This window comes from Limulus polyphemus, unplaced genomic scaffold (assembly GCF_000517525.1).
Source record: "Limulus polyphemus unplaced genomic scaffold, Limulus_polyphemus-2.1.2 Scaffold39, whole genome shotgun sequence".
Classification (NCBI taxonomy): Eukaryota; Metazoa; Arthropoda; class Merostomata; order Xiphosura; family Limulidae; genus Limulus; species Limulus polyphemus.
Window position 1 is genome coordinate 1,428,431 of NW_013665649.1, and position 25,058 is coordinate 1,453,488.

Consider the following 25,058-nt stretch of genomic DNA (forward strand, 5'->3'; position numbering starts at 1 on the left):
CCACTGGGGGACTTTTTTTCTTGAAGTTTCTTTTAATTACTGCTCGTGTTATGTATTTGATAATGAATATTTTGTTCGCTAGATTATTTATTTGGATGTTTTATTTTCTCACTTATGCAAAAACATTTTATTATTCATCCATATTCGTCCCAGATGGGTCAGCGATAAGTTTACGGACGTAGAACGCTAAAATCCAAGGTTTGATCCTTCACTAAAACATACCGTCTAATTAAATCTTATTATAGTTATAGCAATTCAGGCATTAATAATGTAATTTGTTGGTTTTATATATATATTTATTTACTTAAATGTTGTTTAAATGAAATGAGAAAATTGTGTCGGATTATTATCGTCATTACTAGTCTGGGACTAAATCACAGGTAATAAAATTTCATTATCAAGTCACGTGCAAATTGTTATTCGAAATGCTTAGGTAATTTATAATTATTTCCTTTATATACAGATTTTTCATACTGGTAAGGTCTGAGTTTCTACAATTCAATAAGAAAAGTGAAACAAACCATACCCCATTATTCGTAACAAGATTTTCAACTCAAACTGTCTTAATACTTTCTTGGATCATTTACCATCAAGTCATATTGAGAGTTATCTAATTGATCACTCTTTCTAATAAGGCCCGGCATGGCCAGGTGGTTAGGGTGCTCGACTCGCAATCTGAGGGTCGCGATTTCGAATCCCAGTCACACCAAACATGCTCGCCCTTTCAGTCGTGGGGGCGTTATGATGTGACGGTCAATCCCACTACTCGTTGGTAAAAGAGTAGCCCAAGAGTTGGCGGTGAGTGGTGATGACTAGTGAAGGGTGGCCTTCCCTCTAGTCTTATACTGCTAAATTAATTAGGGACGGCTAGCGTAGATAGCCCTCGTGTAGCTTTGCGCGAAATCCATAACAAACAAACGAAATCTTTCTAGTAAGATACTGAGAAGATTCCGTGTACGCTTTTCACAAACGTGTGATGATATATTTGTTATTACTTGTAAGTTAATCAGCGAACATATATATTTTTTCTTGTGTAAAATCCATTATTGTACACCTACTATGTTCGATTCCTTATGCACCAGAATAACCACGATCCAATGATTCTGGAAGCACAAAATATAATATATCAGCAATTTTAGTGACATAATAAACATTTTTAAACTTAAGTATTATTGGGTTTCGTTTTTCGTGTATTATATCAAAAATAAATGCATAAAATATCTATTGTTAATTGTCTCTTTTGATTATAAAAAAAAAATCCAGACTTAACCAAAAAGATCTTCATCTTTGAGAAGATACTGAGTTTTAAAGATTCACTATCTTTAAAGCCACTATCTATAAGAGCCTGAACATTATATCTAATTTGAAACGAACTAAGAGGCCGTGCGTGGCCTAGTAACTAGCGTGTACGGGCTGCGATTCCGGAAGTTTATGGTTCACAACATATTGAACGCACTGTCAAATCCCACTGTTCAGTCAGAGAATTGTAGCTCAAGAAATGGTTGTGGATCCTGTTGACTCGGTGCCTTCCCTCTATCTTCTCAATTCAAAATCGAAGATTGCTATGCGCTAATAGCCCTTTGTTGCTTTTCACAAGTTGAATCTACAAGTAAGAACGATCCATTTGGCTAAAACCCGTGTTACTTGTTTGTAAGATTCGCCATGTTAAATTCCTAGGCCATACAAAAATGGTAAAAATATTCAATGGAATTACAATCGTTTGGAAGAGGCACACTGACAAAATCATGAAGCTGGAAAAGATCAGGAATATCACAAAATATTCTCTTCAGATATTTCACAAAGTCCTAAACATTACTGGTGTGGTATGTTTCATCTCTAGGCAAACTTTTAATCTTCGTGTAAACATACTGTTGGTGGTTTCCACAGATTGGAACCTATAAAAACGATGCTAAATTACTCATTCCGGGTACCATTATTGTGTTCTCTGCAGGCAAAGCTATGTTATGGAAATTACATCTGAGCACCAGTCTCAACAAATAAGAGTCTAACAATAGTAAAAAAGTGTAATTCAGTTTAAAATTATCAAGAAAATTAAATAATTTCTAACTTTCCTTAACTTAGCAGAGACACTAATATGAACACTCTTGATATATCACTCAATGATGCATCTTGAACAATGGATACTGATATTGGTAATATACAGTGTTTGAACGAACCAGGTACACTTAGGGGCATGTCCACCGGGGTGGGGGCATACCCCCATTGGAGAGTTCTGCCTCCAGCAACCCCAATCTGACATATAGTCAGTCTTTTAAGGTATTTATATTCTCTACATTGTGGCTCTCAGTGACATGAAAGTGTTAATTTTTTCTGCTTCCCCAGCTAACTTTTTGCTCATCTTATGCCCCACAAACACACACGCACATAAATAAAAATATCATAAAAATGCCACTAGCTACATGACTTATGATTGGTCAGAAAATGTCATTGATATCATCATATCTATGTAAGAACTGGTACTCTATCAAACTCGTTTATATTGGTCATTATTGGAGGCTACGATCTTGAGGTCTGAGAGATATGATGTCACTATAGTCATCAGTCATCTTGAGGTTCAATAAATATTACCTCATTACACTCATCAGCCATCTTGAGTCAAAGTCCCAAAGGTAAATCGAGCCCTACCTGACAATGCAAATTAGTCTGGGCTATTGCTATGCTACTTCCTCAATAGGATAATTAAATATTTGCCATTAAGCAATAATGTAAACACAAGACAACCTTTTGTGGAGCAACATAATGAATAACGTTAAATAATCCACGAGTAAGATTAAAAAAGGGGTTGGAATTACCCAAAGCAATCATTAAGATCAAATTAACAATTACGAAATCTCTATAAAAGATAGTCTGTTTATAATTATAATTTTAACATACATTTTTGTTTTGCGGGTTACAAATAACGTATCACCACCTTATGATCTCAATCCATTATAGTACGTTGTGTATTTATCAAGAGTCTGAAAAATAAAGGAAGGAATTTCAAAGTAGGTAATATTTTTATCTATCAAAGTACAGGTACTGCTTTCATTAAAATTATATGTTTTTTCAAGCTCTTAATAAATACACAGCATACTCTGTTCATCATTGTTTGTTTTTGAATTTCGCGCAAAGATACATGAGGGCTATCTGCGTTAGCCGTCCCTAATTTAGCAGTGTAAGACTAGAAGAAAGGCAGCTAGTCATCACCAACTCTTGGGCTACTCTTTTACCAACGTCACATTATAACGCCCCCACGGCTGAAAGGGCGAGCATGTTTGGTGTAACAGGGATTCGAACCCGCGAGTCGAGTGCCTTAACCACCTGGCCATGCCGGGCCCTCTGTTCATCAAATAAAAACATTATCTTCTTCAAAAGGTTGTTTTGTCAGTGCATCCATCCAAAAGTAGTTCTTATTCATGCACGTCTTCTGTCTACAGTTTTTATTTCTTCCGGAGACAAATTTGTGAAACCAGAAGAAAGACTCGAATAACACACAAAACGTCGTCTCGTGACGAAAAAAAAACTAGGCAGGAGAAGTTCATAAAAAGAACTACTTTCCAAAATAATTACCTACCTTAAAATTCTCATTTTTTCAAATTTAATAATAAATCACATCACGCTCTAACAGAAACTTAAATATAAATGTAGCGATTTTTGATGTGACAAGAACAAAAGAAAATCATATCCGAAAGACATTTTTTTAGTTTAGTTTCTTTGTTTGGTGTATTTATCACTAAGTTCTTTTATTATTACCACCCTAGTTTCTCTTTGTTAAACAAATAGAGTCATTATCGTGTTTTCCTAAAATAACCAACCACAACACAAAACGGATAAAAAATATGGTTTAAACGGATGTAGGTAATCTGGAACATATTGTCTGTCATAAACAACAACAAAAAGTCATGTTATGCACCCCACGTTGATGGTAGTATGCTTCAAATTTGTAGTTCAACACAACAGGTATAAGGAAAACGACATGATCCAATGTGGAATGGTGTTTTGTGAAGTTTAAAGTTGATAATTGTATTGAATATTTTGACATTATTTCATCTCTGTTCTTCACAAAAGATTTAGTTTCCTGAAACTAAGTGTAAAAACGTTATAGAAATAGCTGTGAATGATGGAAAACATATCGAAGAAGGGCGCGGTAATGTTAGTGACCTGGATTGATGTCGTTTTTAACCACATTTTATGCACAATATCCACAAAAAAGCTTTTCTGGCCTTTCGTGTTACCAAGACACACCCTTGCCTCTTCCAACACCAAATGATCATAATGCAGCTTAACAGGATTAATGTTTTGATGACGAGGATAAAGGACAAAGTGTACTGCCAAGAACTAGACAGATTATATGAAGTTATGGTTTGTTAAAAATTGATAACATATAATGCACACACGAGGCATACTGATATTTACCTATTCTGTTGTACAAACCGTCACAATGAAATACAATAATAAAATGACTTTAACCATCATCATACGAGTCGATATACATTATCAGATTTATTGACACATACATAAATGTTTTCAACTGAAAAATACATTCTGGTTAAGATATAGGTTCGCATACGTTAGTATCTGCCATCTTTTGATGTGGTAAGGATATATCTTATACTAAGCAATCTACCGCAACTATTATTATATTTGTACAAATAAGATATTCTCACTCAAATTTCATGCGGATCATTTTAGGCCTTTCTTAACAGCTATAATTTTGTAAAAATATATATAATTTATTAGAATTCTTGACATCGTTATAACTATCGTCTATAAATTGTTCTGGTATACATGTTGAATATTTTACATTAAATGATATGCTCGTTTAAAGCGAATACAGGGTTCTTATAAAGTTTCTTGTCCTGTTGAACATCAATAAAATTAATACTATTCGTCACATGGTAATAATTATTAGTGGATATACCAATGAGACTATGTGAACATGAATCCATGATCACCAGAAAGGATTGCCAGAGAGAGCTACATCTAATCATTCACATCAACAATGGCCTGCATCTACGGAATGACGTGGTAGACAGTTGAACGAATCTGTCCAATATTCAACATGGCTATTTGATATCTGTCAAGATCTTCAAATTAGCAGTCGCCCCAAAACACACAACTGACTTAAGACAAATCTTATTGTAACAGGTCAACAATTAAGTAACAGTAATAGCAAGTGGAAAAGCTAGAACCTTATTTTTTGGATCCTGGAGAAAATGTGTATCATTGACTTCTGAGTTATTAAGCTTCACACGAAAATGAGGGAGGGAAACAATTCTTTGATAGAAAACAATATCTTTATGAAGCTTTTTTCCATTAATTGTTAAGCATAAAATACAGCAATATATTGCGATACAATAAAGATGTTAAGGATGAAATATTTTAAATAGATATTTAATAAAACGTTTAGGTGTGAAAATTAATCACAACTTAACTTTTACAGTGAAAAAATTAGAAATTCTTCCTTTGTTAAACAGACCTATTATTATTGAGCAATAGTCCTCCCCCACCTGTGGATCACCGATACATTTAGGGATTTACAACGCAAAACTCCAGGGTTCGATTCCCCGCGATGGAAAGGGTGCAGATACCCCATTTTGTAGCTTTGCACTAAGAAAACAAAATCTTATGTAATGTTACAGCGCCTGTCCGATCGCATTTCTGCGCTACTGGAATTTCTGTAATTTCTTTATATTACTGAATATTGATAAAAAATATAATTTTGCATAAAATTGAAAACTAAATTTACTACAAAACATATGAAAAAACTAATAGCATTCCATTTTAAAATGACTCGTGTTCAAGCTTCTAAGGTAAAGCTATCCTTCAGGCGCGTCTAGGAGTGTAATGGTAAGAAAACGTTATATTTAATTTGTTGATGTCAGTTTAATATTACAAATTTCATTTTACATCAGTCTGCATATTTAACACACTTCAAACCTTCTTCACAGATATGATGCTATTGTAATAATTTTTAAACACTAGCGTAACCTTTTTAAATATTTTATTGTTTTACGTTTCAAGAAAACTTAAGATGTGTGTGTATAATCTGGCCATCTAAAAACTGCTTACAGTCATTAATACAAAGCTGGAGATCATTATAGAGAGTTTGTTGTTCTTGTTCTTGTTTTTGTATATTTGTTTTGCATCTCCGCCTGAAGAACGGAAAGTTCAATTTTTTTAAAGCTTTGCAAGAACATAATTGCTTATTTGCAAGTTTATAGATTTGACAAGTATTTTTAAACATTATATCTGATGAGCACTTATGATACTTTGAATACTTCTTTTCACATTTTTCTAGAAACTTTCAGGCCAGTGTTGTCAAACCATTTTTCACTAGAAACAAAAATAAAAAATAATAATAAAAGTGAATCGCAAAATCAAGAATGGTCCATTTAGTGAGGTAAACCTAACTACAGAGGTAGTTTCTCACACAATCCTAACAGCATTATCACAAATCTGTTGGATTAATAACTAAACGACAATGAAAAGAGAGTCCTAAGTAAAGGTTTATCTTTTGTTTTTTCTACCTCCTAAACTAAACTTAGCCAATTTCATGGTACCTTTGAAGTCTCTTCTTCATAAATTAAAAGGAGAACCTGTATGTGCTAAGTGTGACCTGACTTTTATAGAGGCTTCAACAATGAGTAAAAATAAATAAAGACAAACAAAACTGAAAGTAATACACAATTAATTCAATCAAAATTGTTAAAATCACATCAAATATAATAAAATATTTACATTAACAGAAGTTTAATTTCTTACTAATATTCTATTCAATATTGAAGCTGAAAGAAACGTATATACAACACTAATGAAAAGTTTAATTCCAAATAGTGTGATTAACTCTGTTAATATAATCAACTTTATTACGTATGACTACTTTATTTCCTTTATTAGGTTTAATGAATACAATATAATTTAAGGAACGCAACCGTTGGAGAGACTCCATTTCATAAATGGTAAGTAACGTTGACTTTTACAGTGGATGTATTTGTGAAACGTGTCAAGTGCAAGATTACTAACATGTCAGAGACTCGGAACCAGGGCTGCTGAGGGTTCTGTAGCACCACCACTTTTACATATTTGACTTATATAGCAACTGCAAATTATGTTATAGTAAAATCTGCATGTCTAGCCAAGCACCTCCACTTTGCAACTTCTTCTCACATCACTTTATGTGTCCGAATATTATCGTTCAATAAACTTTTATTTTGTATGTTTGTGTGTAATTATCATGGCATCGTACATGTAGTCAAAGAAGGTGGTTAACAGAAATTACAATTTTGGTAGCTCTATTCGTTGTTAAACATTCAACTTTAAGGTTTGGATCTAGAAAAGTCCTGGGATAAAGAGTTGTTGCAATTCAAAAGTTGCTATATCCAACTTCTATAATTATTCCATAACTATAAAACAACGTACTTTTATTCAGGTATGTTTTTATTTTCCAATTTTTTGTGTTGTTAGTCAACATTTTCATGAACAAGATGTGATAAGTCATAAACTTGTACCAATCCTTTATCTTAAAGAAAGGTTTATTGTAACAACGGTCATTTTTAATTCATATACTGGCCTGACCCAGTTTCTGTATCATCAGTTCTCATGAAGAATAGATGGTACTCTAGTTAAATTTGTATACATGTTGGTATGGTATGAGCTTAAGGTTTATTTCTCTTAAATATGTATGATAGGATTTATTGTTAAAGTAGATAGTCTAGAGATGTGGGTAGAGGTGTCGCTAAGTTTTGGCACATATGGCTCGTGCCCCGAATCCCCATTGTGTGCCTTGAGATAGAAAACTATGATCGATATCATACTGAAACGCCGAAAACTTCCGCGCCTAAGTATCTAGCGATGCCTCTGGATGTGAGATATAACACCAAGAGGTTTCAGTTTGACTTAACAGTGCGATATGTCATTCTTCTTGAGTAGGAATATCTACTTCAGCAGTCATTTTCAAGATGACCTGAAAATAAGAATTTATTTTCTTGTTTGACACTTGTGTCCATGTCTTTTTTCATTTAATGTCCGAATCTGTTGCTTATTGCAGATTACTCATAACTTGCCTATCAGAAAGCAGTGTACCCTGAAGTTGTTGTTCTTTGAAGTTAAGCACAAAGCTACACAATAGGCTATCTATGCTCTGCCCACTATGGGTATCAAAACCCGGTTTCTAGCATTGTAAGTCCACAGACATACCGCTGTGCCACTGGGGAGCTTGTACCCTGAAAAACACAGATTAAATTTTTTTTCTAAATTTTAAATGTTGTTGTAGTATAAAAAGACAACGTAACAAAAAATAATAACAGAGCTTGTATCATCTACCAGTGTTAGAGTAGATGAAATATGCGAATGTTAACCAAGTAGTATAATATAATTTATGTGTATGGTATCTGAAAATCTCATTATTCCGAATACTTTAGCATGAGTACTAATAACAATAAATGCTAAGCAAAATATTTTGTATATTATTTGAATTGCACGATCACATGAGTCATTTAATTTCGTAATTGATGATAAAAATTTATCGTTATTGCTTTTGTAAAATTTTTAATTAAAATAAAACTAAAGATTTTGAATTTGTTTATGATAATATAGGTACACTAGCATTACAAAGTTTAAACTATAAACTAAATAACGTTTACAATAATTTATTGATGCGGCATAGCTTATGGATAAATATCAAATTAGTTTTGTAACATAAAAAAGAGGAAGAAAACTTTACATGATCATTAGTTGATTTTGTTTTGTTAAAATAATTACAGTCTCTTTGAAATTGTGTACCCAAAATTAATTCATATTAAATTTTAAACCCACTATTTTCTATTATAAATTACATTTTTCAAAACAAAAGTTTTGTCAGGATTTAAGCCTTCCGTCGAGAGTACGTGCGCAGTGGCGAGATACATATTTGAATAGGTAGTAAATTTGCCGGTAAGGTGAGCACTCAATTTAATTGTAATTATTTTTATGGTAAAGTATTAATTTTAGCATATTTGTAGCTTGTATATTTAACAATAATTTATTAGCATAAAAAACTAATGTTGCTGATACTTGTTCATGTTGAACTTGAATAACTTAGAGTTAGAGCGTCACTTAGCCATGCGTCTTGAAAGTTGAAATTTGAAATAAAACTCAGGTTAGGCCTAATGATTGACGCAGTTAATCTCAATGAAAGAGGAAATACCGCTTGTAGTAGTAGTTGCAGCAGTGTTTTGTAATATTATACTGATACTAACGACAATAACGTTGAACTTTACAAGTGTATTAAATTTGAAATAATCATAATGTCCTGATGAAACGAACCTATGAATGAAAACAAAACTCAAAAGGGTGATTCAGTATCAACGTGTCCAACATTAAATTTAAAAGCCTCCCATAATTATTGCATAGTATTCTTCATAGTCATAATCTCATTACACATAATATATATATATAAACTTATATAAGAACTAACTTGTTCTAAGTAAGATTAAGGGTACTTCAGTAAGACCCAAAACTAGGCATGGACATAATTTTTATGCTAAAACTTAGTTAAAAGTAAAAGTACGATGAATTACATAGGCTGTGATAGGGATTGTAATTTGTATAAAGTCAAATATTGAAGTAGTGAAGGAGAGAGGTTTATTGAATCAAGTGGTTACTGAGAGAGATAACTAAAGAGGATGCAATTTTAGATTTATTGTAAACTGCTAATGAGAATGTAGTTTGAAGAGTTGAAGTGTGGTAACACTTACGAAAAAGCAGTTGTTGCATAATTAGGTTTGATGTTTTTGTCATATGTTGTAATAAAAAGAAATGAAGTTTCAACTCCTGATTAACAGAGAGCCAATTCTGCGGTCACAACACTCATTAGTGAATTAGAATAATGAGTTAAAAAGTGATATGGAACATACTTGAGAAAATTTTAAAAATAAGTTGCTTTTAATTCAAGGTGGATATGTTCCTAAAAAGAATAGAATAGCAGGGAAGATAAAACCTATTTGGATTACTGAATACATAAAGGAGAAAGTCATGGATAAGGTCACAAGTAGGGTTGTATTTGAAGGTTCATTTGTTATCCATGAATTCAAAGAAAGCTATAAACATTCAAGGGTTCATCATTCAGTGTTAAGTTTTTTCTTTATCTTGTTAACAGGAACCATTTGACAATGTTTTAATAGTAATTATACATTAAGTTCACCCACATAGAAAATTCTGTCTTTTAATTTGTATAATGCTCATTACTTAAAAAAAAAGCAAACACCAAAACATTATACATAGCAGCTCCTTCCATGCATTGAGGTAAACATTAAAGTGAAGCAGAGGGTGGGTCTAAATATAAAAACTGCATTGCTTCAGTAAAATTTACTGAATGCCTACTGATCCAAATTATGATAACCCAACTTATTACAACTAAAGGTTATTTGCTAAATATTTGTCCAACTAATTAGTTGATGAAAGTCATTCTGTGGTACATCAATATTCTCAGTACAGCTAGAAATACCTTCTCAATGTAATGCAAGCTCTTAATCCAAAATTTGCTTAATCAAGTTGTTATTCATTTTCAAAATTGAAATTCAAATACATAAACCTATGAAGCCAATTCTTAGGTTTATTACAAATATATCTTTCAAAACTGCAATTTGAAATATGGAATCAAGCCCTTCCAATGGCCATAAATTTAACATTTGTGCAAAATGTGTGTTTTAGGAGAAGTCATATATAGATATTTGAATAATTTCCCATCTGAACTAATTTAAAACAGTGAGAAATGCTTTCTTTTTATTTGCTCAATAACCATTATAATGCACCTGAAATACATTTACAACTGTGTTTCAATCTTTCAAAAGCATGTACTGTTTGTTTTGATTACAAATCCAACCTACACATGTAATGGTGACATCATTAATAATTTCATGTTTTCCATATTACTATATCTATACCTAGAGCTCAGTTAGTTTAAATTTCAGTTAATTGTTTATATATATATATTTATAATAATGGGCAAATATTATTTAAAAGAAGAAGAATCCTGTTGTTAGAAATACAAGCTATCTGAGAGTAATTATTAGGATTAGTTTAAAAAACATAACTCTAACTCTAGAGCTCCTATATGTTATATTATTATGTTTAACATTTTCCAAGTGACATATATTATTGGTGTAGCTGTACAATATTTTTGATAGAGCTTTTAAGTGTCTAGCTCTACATTATTTTCAAGTCCAAATCCAACAACACCATATTACATAAAAAGTGTTGCCTTCTGAGTTAATGATTTTTTTGTCTTGTAGTAGACTTAGTGTGATACCTTGGTCTGGTGCATCCTTTTGAGAAATAAAATTCTCTCTCTATATATATTATAACAGATTTATCTTTGAGCATTTAGTCAGGCTACATATACTTAATGCTTTACACTGCATTGATGTGTAGGATTGTTCTGGGAATATCAAAATTGGAAATGTAACTTGTTTATATATCTTATATTTCAGTTATAAGGGATTACAAAAGTGATTCTAAATTAAAAGTAATATAATTATAAAAAAAAATACAAGATATAGAAGAATTTGAGTGCTAAACTTTATCTTCATTTTACCTCACAGCAACTGATATGTTTTTTTTTTTCTGTTCAAGATGGAAATCAATGATGGAAACTTAACTACCCTGGCTGGGTATCTTCAACAGACATTGTCCTCGGATGTGGATGTAAGGAAACCAGGTAAGTACTAAATATTGAATATTTTACAAGAATGTTTGATTGCTAGGTTATTTACTTGCAAACTATTTGAACAAAATATTGTAATCTTTGTCATTTAGGGATCTTAGAGGAACATAGCTATATAAAATGGAAATCAATATCATATACCTAAATGATTGCAGGACTGGGAGTTGCATCATATCTCATATTGTTATCGTCACTAATGTACATGTGCAGTGTTGGACTTACTAAGTGTTACAAAATCATTAATCTTTGTAACAAATAACATTTATTATAAATGAATCTTGTAATTTCATGAGCTCCTGGAATCCCATCAGTAGTATTTTTTATTTGATCTTATTTTGTCACTTGAAACCTTTAAATAGGTTTGGGTAATATTTGTTCTCTCATTACAGACAGGTTAAAGTGTACGTGTCACAAGCGTTTACAGAATTACATTCAAAATTTATTTAAACTACTTTGTATCAATGTATATGATTACATTTGTCATCAAAACCTAATAAATCAAATCTTAATATTATATAAGTTTTAAGTTCTTAATATTATAAGGAAATATTTCCAAAAATCTTCAATCACCTCTAGTGTGAGAATTGTGACATTTGTTATCCAGGTCTTCCCTCTTCTCTAATTTATTTACCACTCTCTCTGAAGAATGGAATTTAATGTAAATAACTGTATCATTTATAACCAATAGGAAGATGAAGTTGTAATCTATCCAATGATGTATTATGTTCTTTTATGTACAATTGTATATTTTGTCTTTAGTTTGAAAGTTTCTCTTGCGGTGTTCAGATCGAAAAGCTTAGGGAAATATTTTAAGGCCCTTTTTATCCACACTTAGAAAGCCAGTGAAGTTATAATAGTTATAGGACATTGTTTGCTTTGTGCACATTATTATTTAAATAATAAATAAATATTAAATAAATAAAAATTTAGTATACTGGTATCATCAATATAAGGAATAGGCTTAAATTTTGTAAGGTACTGGCAGCAAAAACAAGGTCAAATGTAAGTACTATATTTCTTGTTTTTTATGTATATTTTTTGTTGTAAAAGTAACTAAAATGTAAAAATTAGATAGAAGCTTATTAGGTTAGATTAAGTAAGATAATGAAAAATTTAATAGTAATTATTCATGATGTATGTTCATAAGAATAGTGTGTGTGTGTGTTACATCATTCATTACACTAACTTGAGCTAGACATTCACCAAGTGATTTCCAACTTCTATGGCAGGATAGTTAGAGATGGTTCAGAATGCAATAAAACAATAAAATTAGGTAGAAACAAGATGTAAACTGTTATGAGCCTTAAGCTATTTAGGATAAATAAGTATAGTTTCCTGTTACAATTTGTAGTCATTCTAGAAAGAAAAAAAGGGTTATTTAGATTTTTTTATTCTGATTATAAGATTGAACAAATCAACTGAGTCCATGTAGAGTTATGGTAGAGAAAATAATGAGTAAAATATAAAGCTTTGTTGAAAAAAGTTTGGTATTTATATAGAATGGTTTAGAGGTTAAACAAATGAAATTAGAAAATTTTCAGTTGAAGAAAAGTATTATTAATCTTGACATAAATCACTATACTCAAAGCAGTCAGCATTCTGACTCCATATATTCATGGACAAATCTAGTAAAAATATTTCATTAAAGAATCTGGTTTTCTCTGTATAAAAGACTGAAAGCTTGTCAAATATCATGATGAAATTTGCACCATATTAAACATTATAATATGGGTACTCTGATGTTTTGAGGCTACGTGGTCAGTGTAATACACCGAACCCATATGTAAAGAGTTAACTGAAATTTGTTAATCCATTAGCTCTCTATGGAATAATTTTTTTTAGTTGTTGTTAATAGAATTATTTTTGAATATGTTTTATTTTTGGTTCTTAACATTTTAGCTGAAAAATTTCTTCAGTCTGTTGAAGTAAACAAAAACTATCCCATTCTGTTGCTTCACCTGGTGGACAAGGCTGAAGCTGAAATCACAATTAGAGTAGCTGCAGCCATTGCCTTTAAAAATTACATAAAGAGAAACTGGAAAGTTGTAAGTCAACTTTTTTTTTTTTGCTGCCATTACTAGTCAACATTTTTATTCTCAACAGTTATAGATATTGCCTTTTTTTTTCAATTTATAGCTTGTGAATATGATAGTACAGCTTACAACTTCATCCTTCAAATGATCAGACCTAAATTGGTTCTACACTGATACTTAGAAATATTTCATATAAAGTTGTTCAGTTTCTTCTCTTTTTTTTCAGAATTACTTCTTATGATATATATGTAAATTTATAAACAAGTTAAAGCACAATCAGTTTTAAGGAGTAAATGGTGTTCTGTGCTTGTACCAATTATTTCTGGTTTTTCAAAATATTAGTGCTTTTAGCCAGTTTGAGTCTAGATTGAACATAAACAGTGGAATTTGCTAACTGATTAACTATTCATGCTTTTTTAGTCAATTATTCTCATGTGAGATTAATCTTCGTATCTCTAGCTTTTAGTTTGTTAGAAAATCTTCAAAATATCCTTCATCTGTTAGTATAGACATCTTCATTACAGCAATCTATGGTAGTTACTTTTTAATCCTAGACTGTTGTATATGTGATGTAATATGAAACCTGTACCACGCTAAAAATATGATTAACCCTATGCATATGGTTGGGTCAAAGTGTGCATGTCACAACCTTTTTTTACAGAGTTATATTCAAAATTTAATTAAACTACTTTATTATCAATGTATGTCAATAAAATTGGCATCAAAACATAGCTTATAATCCAGATCTTGATATTATATATGTTTTAATTTCTTAATTTCAGAAGGAAATACTTAAATATGTTCTCAGTCGTCATTTCTCTGTATCATGTGACACTTCCTCACTCTGAATTGCCCATTTTAATTTTTCTTTTTATATTTAGTTGATGTAGTTAGAGCTGGGCAGTTAGTAGTATTTGCTGATCAAGTAATCACTAAGCCTATAACCGATTAGTACACACACTCTCTACAACCCTCTCGCCTGTACAAGCAAAAAAAAATGGGTGTGACTTGCTTTCATAACTTTTTCAACCACTACATTATTTTAACATAGTATTCATCTTCCTGTTTTCATTCAAATTGTTTTGTTTTATTAAAGAATTGTCAAATTAATCTTGATTTCATAACATAGATCTCTTCTAAAGATTGCCATTTGTGCATATTGTGAAAAACATTTTTTTTGTCTGAAAAAAGTATTTTGCCACCTTTTTTTAAGATAATCTGGACATTTTCTTTTTGTCAAAGGAATTGGTAAGGTTCACTAAGTACCACTACACAGTTGCCATTGTTTGTTTTTAAAATATGCAGTTATCCCACACTGATCTTCTTTAAAACAAAGAAACTGGTAATTAAATAAAGAAAACCTGTTTTACTGTCACCAGTATTAAAAGACATTAATATTCTAGTTTAAAATATACTATGACTGAAGTTAAAAATAATAAAGTAGCCAGTTAGTTTTTGTTTATGTATATTTGTTGAATAGGATAAACATAAAAATAATATTCTATAAAGATATGAGTCATCAGAATATTTTGTAGTCACTTGCCATACTCACTAAACAGTAATCGTATTGAATTTGATGATTTTATTTTACTTGAACATTAACTAAAAAGTAAAAACATCACAATTTTGAACAAAGCATCAACAACATAACCTTATTAAGCCTCAATTTCCAGTCATGTATAAAAATCAAGTTTAACATTTTTCTACAGTTCTTATAATTTGAGATCTTAGAACTTGTTATGATTTAAAATAATACTCTATTAGTCCTTCTTGATCAGTTATTATATGTTCTTATGACTGAGATTTTTGTATAATTAAGTTGTAAAATCATGTTTTATTTTTAAATGTAAATTATTTTACTTGTTATTGTTTATGCATGTTGTTTAAAGTGAATGGTTGATAAATGAAATTTTGATAAGCTATTATAGTTTTCTTGTTTGACAACAACACTTCAGTCAAAGTGAAAAATACCCAAAGTCTGGGTAAAGTCTGTTGTTTTGTCAAAGATTCTCTTCTATGATGAAGTGTATTCTGTGGATCAATTTAGACTTTCACTAATTTTATCATGTCCCTGAATTTGGATACGAAATGTGCATAATTATCAAACATGCACACATAAGAGGGCAAACAACTGCTAAAATGTTCAATATGATGACAATTTTTAGTTCATTATCAAAAATCAAATACTAGTAACATTATTTAGTGACTAAAATTTCTAACAGATGTTTAGAAAATAAAATGTCTTGCTGCTAACTTGTATGAAATAATTATTATTTTAGCATGAAGATTCCACTGACAAAATTCATCCCGAGGACCGAACAACAGTGAAAAACTTGATAGTTGCATTGATGCTACGAAGTCCAGAACAGATTCAGAGACAGGTATTCATGAAGCTTATTTGTTTACAACCAGTATCCATAAACATTCAGAGAAACACTGTATTGTGCATAAATGATACTATTTAAATTATATGCAGGTAATTTGTTAAGCATTTACAGTTTCTGCAGTTGAACATAACTGGTGATGATGAATAAAATAATGTTAGGATGTACCAATTCCATACTTTATCAAGTGTGAACATTTTTAAAACTGAAGCAGCATGGTGATTAGATTTGAATTTTTTGTTTGTTTAAAGCAAATCTGTGCCAGGTTTTAAGAATTCTTTGGTGCATAATATTTTAGTTACTTTTGAAACATATTTGTAAAGATTGAATCAAGTGTTAATGTGTATGATGATATATTAATTTTAAAGATACCTAAGATCAAAAATATGAAGTGCAATACAAGAACTTTATAATGCTATAAACTATATTACCAACCATTAAGTACAATGTGTAAAAACACAAAAACTAAACATCTTTGATTTCATACTATACTAGAGAATACATTTATACTGCATAATATAATACATTATCTCACTATACCAGAAATAAGTTGGTGTTAAAATAACAGCCACTTTACTTTTGATCATTCATGTTATTGAACTTGACTCTTAAGCTTAAAATTCCCTACTATGGTATCATCTTCTAGACTGTAAATTTTATAATTTCAGTTTCATTCTAACAGCATGAATGTCACTATAACCAGCTGATTTTGTAGTAAACTTTTTAACAATATGTGGTTAAATATATTGCTGATTACGTTCTTATGTAGCATATAATATTAGTAAATGCAACTAAAATATAATTAAGAAATCAAATTAACTGTTTAAATTCTGTAATGTTTTAATACATAATATTTTCTGTAGTAACCACAACCACTGAAGAGCAGATTCTTAGAATGTTTTAGGTACAGTTGTATGTTCTTAGCATTAATGATGCTAACTGTGTGATGCACATAGTGTTCTGTAAAAAACTGGAGAGTAATTTCCTCTGTACTATTTTGAGTACTATCTAATTATACTTCTAGAGACAACCTGCATAATTCATATTTTATTAACCTACCTGCTCTTAATGAGGAGCAAGTTGTAAGTTGCTAACTTCTCTTTGTAGACTTGAACTACTTGGTGTTTTTTGGAGTTACAACTGTCCACACGGGCTTGGTCTAATTGACAGAGTTCATAGCCGTTTTTTATTCATTACAGTTTCCATGCTATAACTTTTAATACAGTACATGTATCTTTGCAAAATTTGGCAGGCTTTCAATAGACATTACAATACTTTTGTATACAAAAAATTTGGTTTTTCAATTAAGTATTTTTAATAAAGATTTGTCTGTAAATAAAGAGTAGTTTTTGTTACTTATCCAAGTGCAAAGTCATTTTCAAGTTATGGTTAGAATACTTCTGTTCATCTGAAATTTTTCTAATTTCAATTGTGTAATCTCTTAACCCAATGACCAATGTTGGAATTGAAAACTTAAGCTCTTCAGTTTATTGAGACCCCAACTGTGAGAATGTCATAGTTTCCCTGTATTATTGAGACAAATGTATTTAGTCTATTTCACAACCAACATGTGGGTTTTATTGTTGTCACTTGTACACTGAGTTTTAAACCATTTGCAAAATATCAGAATAAACTATATATATCAGTTAGACTGTTTTAATTCTAAAACAACAACAACAGAAGTGTGGGTCTTATTACAAAGTAAAGATAATAAGAAGGAAAAAATATAAAATTCTTATGTGGTACTGGTACTAGTAGTAGTATGTACAAATCACACAAGTTTATCATTCTAAATACTGAATCATATTATTATTATGAACTAAATATAAAATTATGCTAAATTCTTAAACTTAAAACTACTAATTTAAATGCAAAAGAATATAAAAAAATCACAAACTCTCTCAGTTCAAAGTGCTAAGCTTAATTCACGTAAAGACCTTGCACTCGATAGCTCTTAACCCTAACATTTGTGGATGAACTTCCTTCCTAAAAAAATATATCTATTTTGATTTAATTTTTCAATATAATGATTAATATAAATAGATATACAATACAGCATGCCTTAAGCTACTATAGAAAAATAATAAAAGTCACACACATACCATGCAATTTTTTCCAGAAGCAAGTTTTCTAAGACATACAAAAAAGACCAATACTAAATACAACCTCTACATAAAATGGCAGTTACTATAATAAGCACAACCCACATTCAAATTGTAAAATCCAGAGAACAACGTTTCGTCATGTGCTTTGCTTATCATCCTATGATTTGTCAAACTTGAAATACAGCAATTGGAATAACGTGGTACTGAAATGGACACCTTCGACTAGGATAGGCTAAATATTTTACAACTGTCATCAAACAACTGGTAAGCTACAATAGGAAGAACTATTTTTTTACTTAGTTTGTGATTCAAATAAGGGAAATGATGACTCCAGTTTCCTTATTAATAAGGAAAAGACTGCAGTTTAATAGACTGAGGGTGAAGCTTAAATATACCAACTCACTTGCACAGTGTATTTTCTGATTAATTGTTAATCCTGTATCTGCAATTCTTCATGCTTGCCTTCTTATTAACATGTTTTTAAATTTTGTTTATTGCTTCTCTGTATAAATCTTCTTACTTTGAAGTCATTTTAGGAGTTTTTCTTTTGTTTTTAAGTGAGTTTTATATACTTTTTTGTGTTATTGATTTATTTAGAAAATGTGAATGTCTTCACAGATGAGTGATGCTGTTAGTATTATTGGAAGAGAAGATTTTCCAGAACGTTGGCCGAATCTTCTGCAAGAAATGATCAACCATTTTAAAAGTGGAGAGTTTCATATCATTAACGGAGTCCTGCAGACAGCTCACTCACTCTTCAAGAGGTAATGATTTATAATATTTATTTTGTAAGTAAATGTAAATATTTATTACACTTTATAATGTAATTAAGTTTTCCAACTTTCCATAAACAAATTTATTTTATTTTTAAGATACCGATATGAATTCAAATCCCAAGATTTATGGACAGAAATTAAGTACGTGTTGGACAACTTTGCCAAACCTCTCACTGAGCTTTTCGTTGTGAGTATAACATGCAAAATGAGTATTTATTTATTTTTTTAAGTATTAATTTATTCATAAAAATTTATAGTAAAGCTAATAACTTGCATGAATGTACAGATTTTGTATTTTATATAAAAAATCTTAATTTATAAGGAAAAAGTAGTAGGTCTGAAAATATATAAATTAATTCTTTATAAGTTTAAATTATATATTTGTGTTAAGGAAATTTAACTTGTTTTGTGTTTTTAAGCAAAAAGGGAAGTGATTCACAATAATTTCAATTTCATTTTACATTGAAGTTAATCAAGGAAAATAAAGTTAATAAGATAAAAATAATCAAAGCTTTGCCTTAAAATGAGTTTGATAAATCATACAAAAATATTATGCTAAAATCAGAATTTACTCAACTTATCAGTAGGTATTATTTTGACATTGAATTTATGTTTTTTGATTGGTATATTAATGATATCTAATGTCTTATATTCTGAATTAGAATTATTATAACATTTCCTGTAAGAACTAGGGTATACGATAGAGTTTAATACGTGTGTGTTCAAAAGAAGGCTGATTTATTGATTAACTTTCTTCAGTTTTTATCTGTGTGTTACTCGGAGTTACTAAGTGTTAACCTTTAGGATAGGAATAACTTGCAACATCAAATTCAAACTACACTGCTACTCTTAAATGTATTTCACTTATTCTTATGTAAAAGGAATTCTTTATCAATACATTTAATATATTCTGTTTAGCTTTTCAAGTAAATTTAATAAGTAAAATGTAAAATACAAGAATTGTGTATTGTTGTGTACAGTAAATCCTTTTTTTTTAATTATTGTACAAAAGTTTAATTTAAATGTTATAATTAACATAAATAGAAATTGAATTATAATTTTCTTTGTCAAACATACATCCATAAAGTAAAGAAAAGAAAAATGTGAAAGAAAGTACACTACCATGCACTTGGATGCTCAGCTCCCTTTTGTTGTAATACACTACCAGTTACTAGGAATTTTTCAAACCAAGCTTTTATGTTATTCTTGATTAATGGGGCTGTTTCATAAATGTGTCAGTAATTTCATTGCACTGACACAATTGATTTCGATCCAGCAAACCAAACCACACACACTGCACTTTTTCCTGGGGTGTTGCCATTTTTACAACAAAAGGGAGCTGAGCATCCAAGTGCATCTGATTCAGCAGTTGACCATCTGTAAGAGGCATTTCTGAGAAGCCCAAAGAAGCCCATTCATCATGCTTCCCTTGAACTTGTCAAAAAGCACAGTGAACAAAATTTTACACGTCTTCATGATATTGTTGATCTTTGCTACAGAATAATTAGTGTAATAAGGAATGTGATTCCTGAGACACTGAACGTGTAACACCTGAAGGGAGATAAAGTATCACCTAGACATTCTTCAAACAGCAAATGTGGAAGTATACTAAGACAAGAAAAAACTTTATGAGTTGTTCGTCAAGTTAGATATAACTGGGGTATTTTAATGTATAATATTTTTGAAGTTATTAATTTTTAAAATGGGTCACATAATTTATGAACAACCAGTAACAAAGAGAAGAATTAGACCTAACTGAAAAAATCTACCAAGCTCGCTAATGCTAGATTTTGGTCATGACAGACATTTGTCACGATCCTTCAACTGGTTAGCAAAGAAGTGGATTATCCAACTATACTTCAATTACACAGAACTTTAGTATAGTACTTGACAAATGAGTATGCCAGCACAATCTAAGCCAAATTCCTAAATATACATATAAACTATACTATGGATGTATGTTTGACAAAGAAAATTAGAGCTCATTTTTTATTTACTAATCATAACATTAGAACAACAAACATTAAAATTTCAATTTTGTATATTTTATTGTATTTAATTTACAATAAATGAATGGTTACTGTGCTAATGAGTATCTTTTCTAATACAAGGCAACTATGGAACTAGCGAACAAGTATTCAGACAACCCTGAAGCTTTGAAAGTGATCTTCAGCTCTCTTGTACTGATTGCCAAGATTTTTTACAGCCTCAATTATCAGGTATGTCAATTTATATGTGTGTGTGTAAGGGTGGGTCACTTTTGCACTTATTAGATTTTTACTTTAAAATATTGATAAATTCTTACTTATTTCATGGGTAAACATTTAATAAGAGAAATTAATTCACCATAAACTTCAATTAGTTGAACATATTTGTTATTAAGACATTCCATAAAAAGTATGTGTATAGTCATTCTAGTCGTTGTTCCTTCTGTAAGACATAATCATGCTGTCTGTGACTGTATATCAAACCATATTTTAACATTATCATATTAATTTAATGCAGGATTTATAGTTGTTTTTTTTGGGGGTCAGTACTTCTTTCTAGTTATTCCTAGGTAGCCCATCACATTCATAACATTTTAAGATTGGGCGTTATCCTGCATCAAGGCATAGTCTGGTCCAATTTCATTCTTGAACAATTATACAACTTGGTCTTCTGGCATATCAGTATATTGTCGGTATTAAACATATTAATGTCTGTACTTCCATTCATGTTGATGCCTTCTAACATTATAATCAACATGTGTAAAATACTTTTGATTTTTTTCATTAATTTGAAAGGCTTAACAATGTATTAACAATTTCAAGTTTTCTAAATATAGAATAATGAAATTTGAATAATCTAGAAAAATACCAAACTTATTTAATCCTTTTCAAAAACTGAAGTTTTGATAATAAAAGAGAATTTTAAATAATTAAACCAAATGCCATATTACTGCTTGTTTTTATACCGTATTCTTCCAGTATTTTTGTTTTAATAAATCACATTGATCATACTGTATTATATAACTGTTTGATCCATATTTTTATTTTACATAATTTAGCTTCTATGTCAAGTTGTTTAATTTAAATACAATTAAAACAATTTTGATATTTGTTACTTCATTTAACATTCTGTAAAGTGCTATTGTCCTTCACGCACTTTATCATCACATAATAATCTGTCTATTGATAAGTTATATTTTTACTTTCTATATTTAAGCTACAGATATTCATACGCTCTACACTTTTCTAATGTTTGTATTAAGACACTCATCACCTGTTAATGTAACAAAAGTTTCAGTAGGGAATGATTTAATTTATAATAAATGATTCCTATCAGCATTTTAAGATTGGAAGCTATTGTTTAAAACTAAACTTTTTAAATTGACTAAATGCTAGCTATAATTTCAAATGTTGACATATCTTGTTATAAGCAGACTTTTTTATAATTTTAATGTGTATTTCTCTTTATTTTATTGTTTTTTGTTGTTGCTGTTGTTGTGTATATTGATTTTCAGTAAGTAAACATTTCTTTAAGTTTTATAATTTATTAAAGAGGAGTTGTATAAGTCCTCACTCTGTTTTAAAAATAGATATGTTTGCTGATAACTGACAAAAAAAGTGATTTAAACAACCACTAAAGCTGTAATGGGGTTTTCTATGGACAGCCAGTTTCAGTTAATTACAAAAGTAATGTTTCATAAGACTGAATTGTTCTGAAAAGAAAAGATAAAACAATACCTAGGATCATGTGTATGTAAGAAATAAATACAGTGGTCAACATTTGCTAAGGATCATGTTTTTACATAATAGGTTCACTTATGTTAATAAAGGTCAGTTATAAAAATAGACATAGCTTGGAAGTCCATTATCTGAACATTTTCTGATCATACCCCCAAATTAAAAATTCATACAATGAAATTGTGAGGTTTTTAATATGAGATCACTCATCATTTCATGCCAAAATTGGTCTGATTGAGATTATGCAGTGCAGAAAATGCCTCGTTTAGGTCAAAGGCATCATCTTTCCCTTGCAGAACATAACAGGGCTCTTGTGATACTGCAGGGAGGCATGACTCAATGCAGGATTGCTGCTGCTCTTGGCACATCCCAAATTGTGGTGTCCAGGGCCTGGAACAGGTTCAGACGGTTTGGCAGAGTCAATAGGAGACATGGTGGAGGATGGAGAAGACTAACAACTCCACAACAAGACTGCTACTTGACCATCCACTTGCTGTTCATGTTCCTTTAAGCCGACTGCAGTGGGTCAGAGAACACAGGAGGTGGAGTGCGTAACAATGGAGAGCCGTACTTTTCACTGACAAGTCCCACTACTGTGTAGACTTTCTTGACAGATGCAGGAGAATTTGGAGATGCCCTGGTCAGTGCAATTTGCCTCAGAATGTCATTGAACATGAATGCTTTGGAGTAGGCTCAGTACTGATGTAGAGAGGCATCTCAATTGCAAGCCATACCAACCTTGTAATCATTCGAGATAGAAGTCTCACCAGCCTAATATACAGAGATGAGATATTTTCACCCATTGTTCATCCATATGTAGGTGCAACACGGCCAGAGTTCTTGCTTATGGATGACAATGCACGTCCACACTGTGCAAGGGTAGTGACTGCCTTCCTGGAAGCTGAAGGAATTCCAAGGATGGAGTAGCCACTAGATCTCCTGACTTCAACCCAACAGAGCACATCTGGGAGCAGCTACAGATAAGGCTACAAGCTCATCAAACCCCACCAAGAATGCTCTAGGACCTAGAAGCTGCCCTTACTGAAGAATGGCAACAGATTCTGCAACAAGGATTGGCTAATCTGATCATGAGCATGTGCAGAAGTGTTGCAGCAGTCATTAATGCTTGAGGTGGTCACACAGATTACAGAAATTATCTTGACTGTGGATTGGACACTTCTTTCAATGACTGTTGATTTTGAAATTTTCTTGTTAACACTGTATCACAGGATACATCTGTTCCTCAGGCTCTGTTATCCAAGTTACAGAATTTAGCAAGGTGTAAAAATGACTTATCCAGGTATTTTTCTTCCTAAAATGTTCAATCTATAAATACCATTGTGGTAGGTGTTTGACATATATTCAAAATAAAACATGATCCCTAGCAAATGTAGATAGGTCAATACATTAGTTTTTAGGAACAGATTCTAAGAACCTAAATTTCCAAATTAGAGAGTATAAACTTATTTGAAACTTGGTAGCCTGTTAAGATTTGAACATAAAATATCTAGAAAACTTTTGTAAAAAGTGTTCAACCAAGTTACTAATAGATCTAAATAATAATATATCATTCAAAAGTAAACACTTTGCAGTGATCAGTCTTTGAATTATTTATAGCAATAAAAATTGAAAAGAAATTTACTCACTATTATGTTACATACACATTCCAAGCTAACATGATACTATGTATGCATTTGTGATAAAAAAAAACTTTCATATTGAGGTGAACAAAATTTGTTTCTGTTTTTCTTTTATTTAATGTGAAATGGTTGATTTTTTTTACAGGATTTGCCAGAGTTTTTTGAAGATAATTTAGACACTTGGATGACACATTTCAAAACTCTATTAACTGTTGACAACAAACTTTTGAAGACAGACGTAAGTTTTCATGTTTGTAATGTGTATGTCCATGTTCCTGTTCAATTTTGCTGTCCTGCAGATTTAAAGATTTGTGTTTAGATATTTTTTATTGACTAACAGAAACAGTATTATGGCAATAAATGTTGCTGATATCACTTCATGATCTATTATATATATAACATTTTTATCTCAACTTATTGAGACAAAACAATTAGTAATCAAAACACTTTCACATTGAATTCTAAATTAGAGGTGCTTACATTGAATTTTATTAACTCTTTCAACCCGGGCTTGGTCCCTCAGACTGACTTTGTAAACATTTTGTGCTTGTTATAGTTTTCATGATATAACTTTTAAATTAGTAAGCGAATGTTAATGAAATTTGGCAGTTTATCAGTAAACATTACAATGCTTTCCTATGCAAAATATCTATTTTTTTTTTTATTAAGCCTTAAGGTTTCTAAAGCAATG

At 30.8% G+C, this 25,058-nt stretch overlaps 1 protein-coding gene across 2 annotated transcripts in view; it reads left to right on the plus strand.

Annotated features, from left to right (window-relative positions):
* The first annotated feature begins 8,877 nt into the window (after nt 1-8,877).
* The window catches only part of LOC106461566 (exportin-2-like), a 61,129-nt gene continuing 44,948 nt past the window's right edge, over nt 8,878-25,058 (plus strand). Inside the window, exons 1-8 of one of the 2 annotated variants that reach the window (XM_013921415.2) lie at nt 8,878-8,939; nt 11,614-11,698; nt 13,604-13,749; nt 16,017-16,118; nt 18,845-18,990; nt 19,099-19,189; nt 21,114-21,221; nt 24,513-24,605. In XM_013921415.2, coding sequence (XP_013776869.1) covers nt 11,614-11,698; nt 13,604-13,749; nt 16,017-16,118; nt 18,845-18,990; nt 19,099-19,189; nt 21,114-21,221; nt 24,513-24,605 — 771 coding nt within the window. In that variant the 5' untranslated portion in view covers nt 8,878-8,939. The remainder of the gene's footprint in view (nt 8,940-11,613; nt 11,699-13,603; nt 13,750-16,016; nt 16,119-18,844; nt 18,991-19,098; nt 19,190-21,113; nt 21,222-24,512; nt 24,606-25,058) is intronic. The other variant, XM_013921423.2, reaches the window with a different exon arrangement.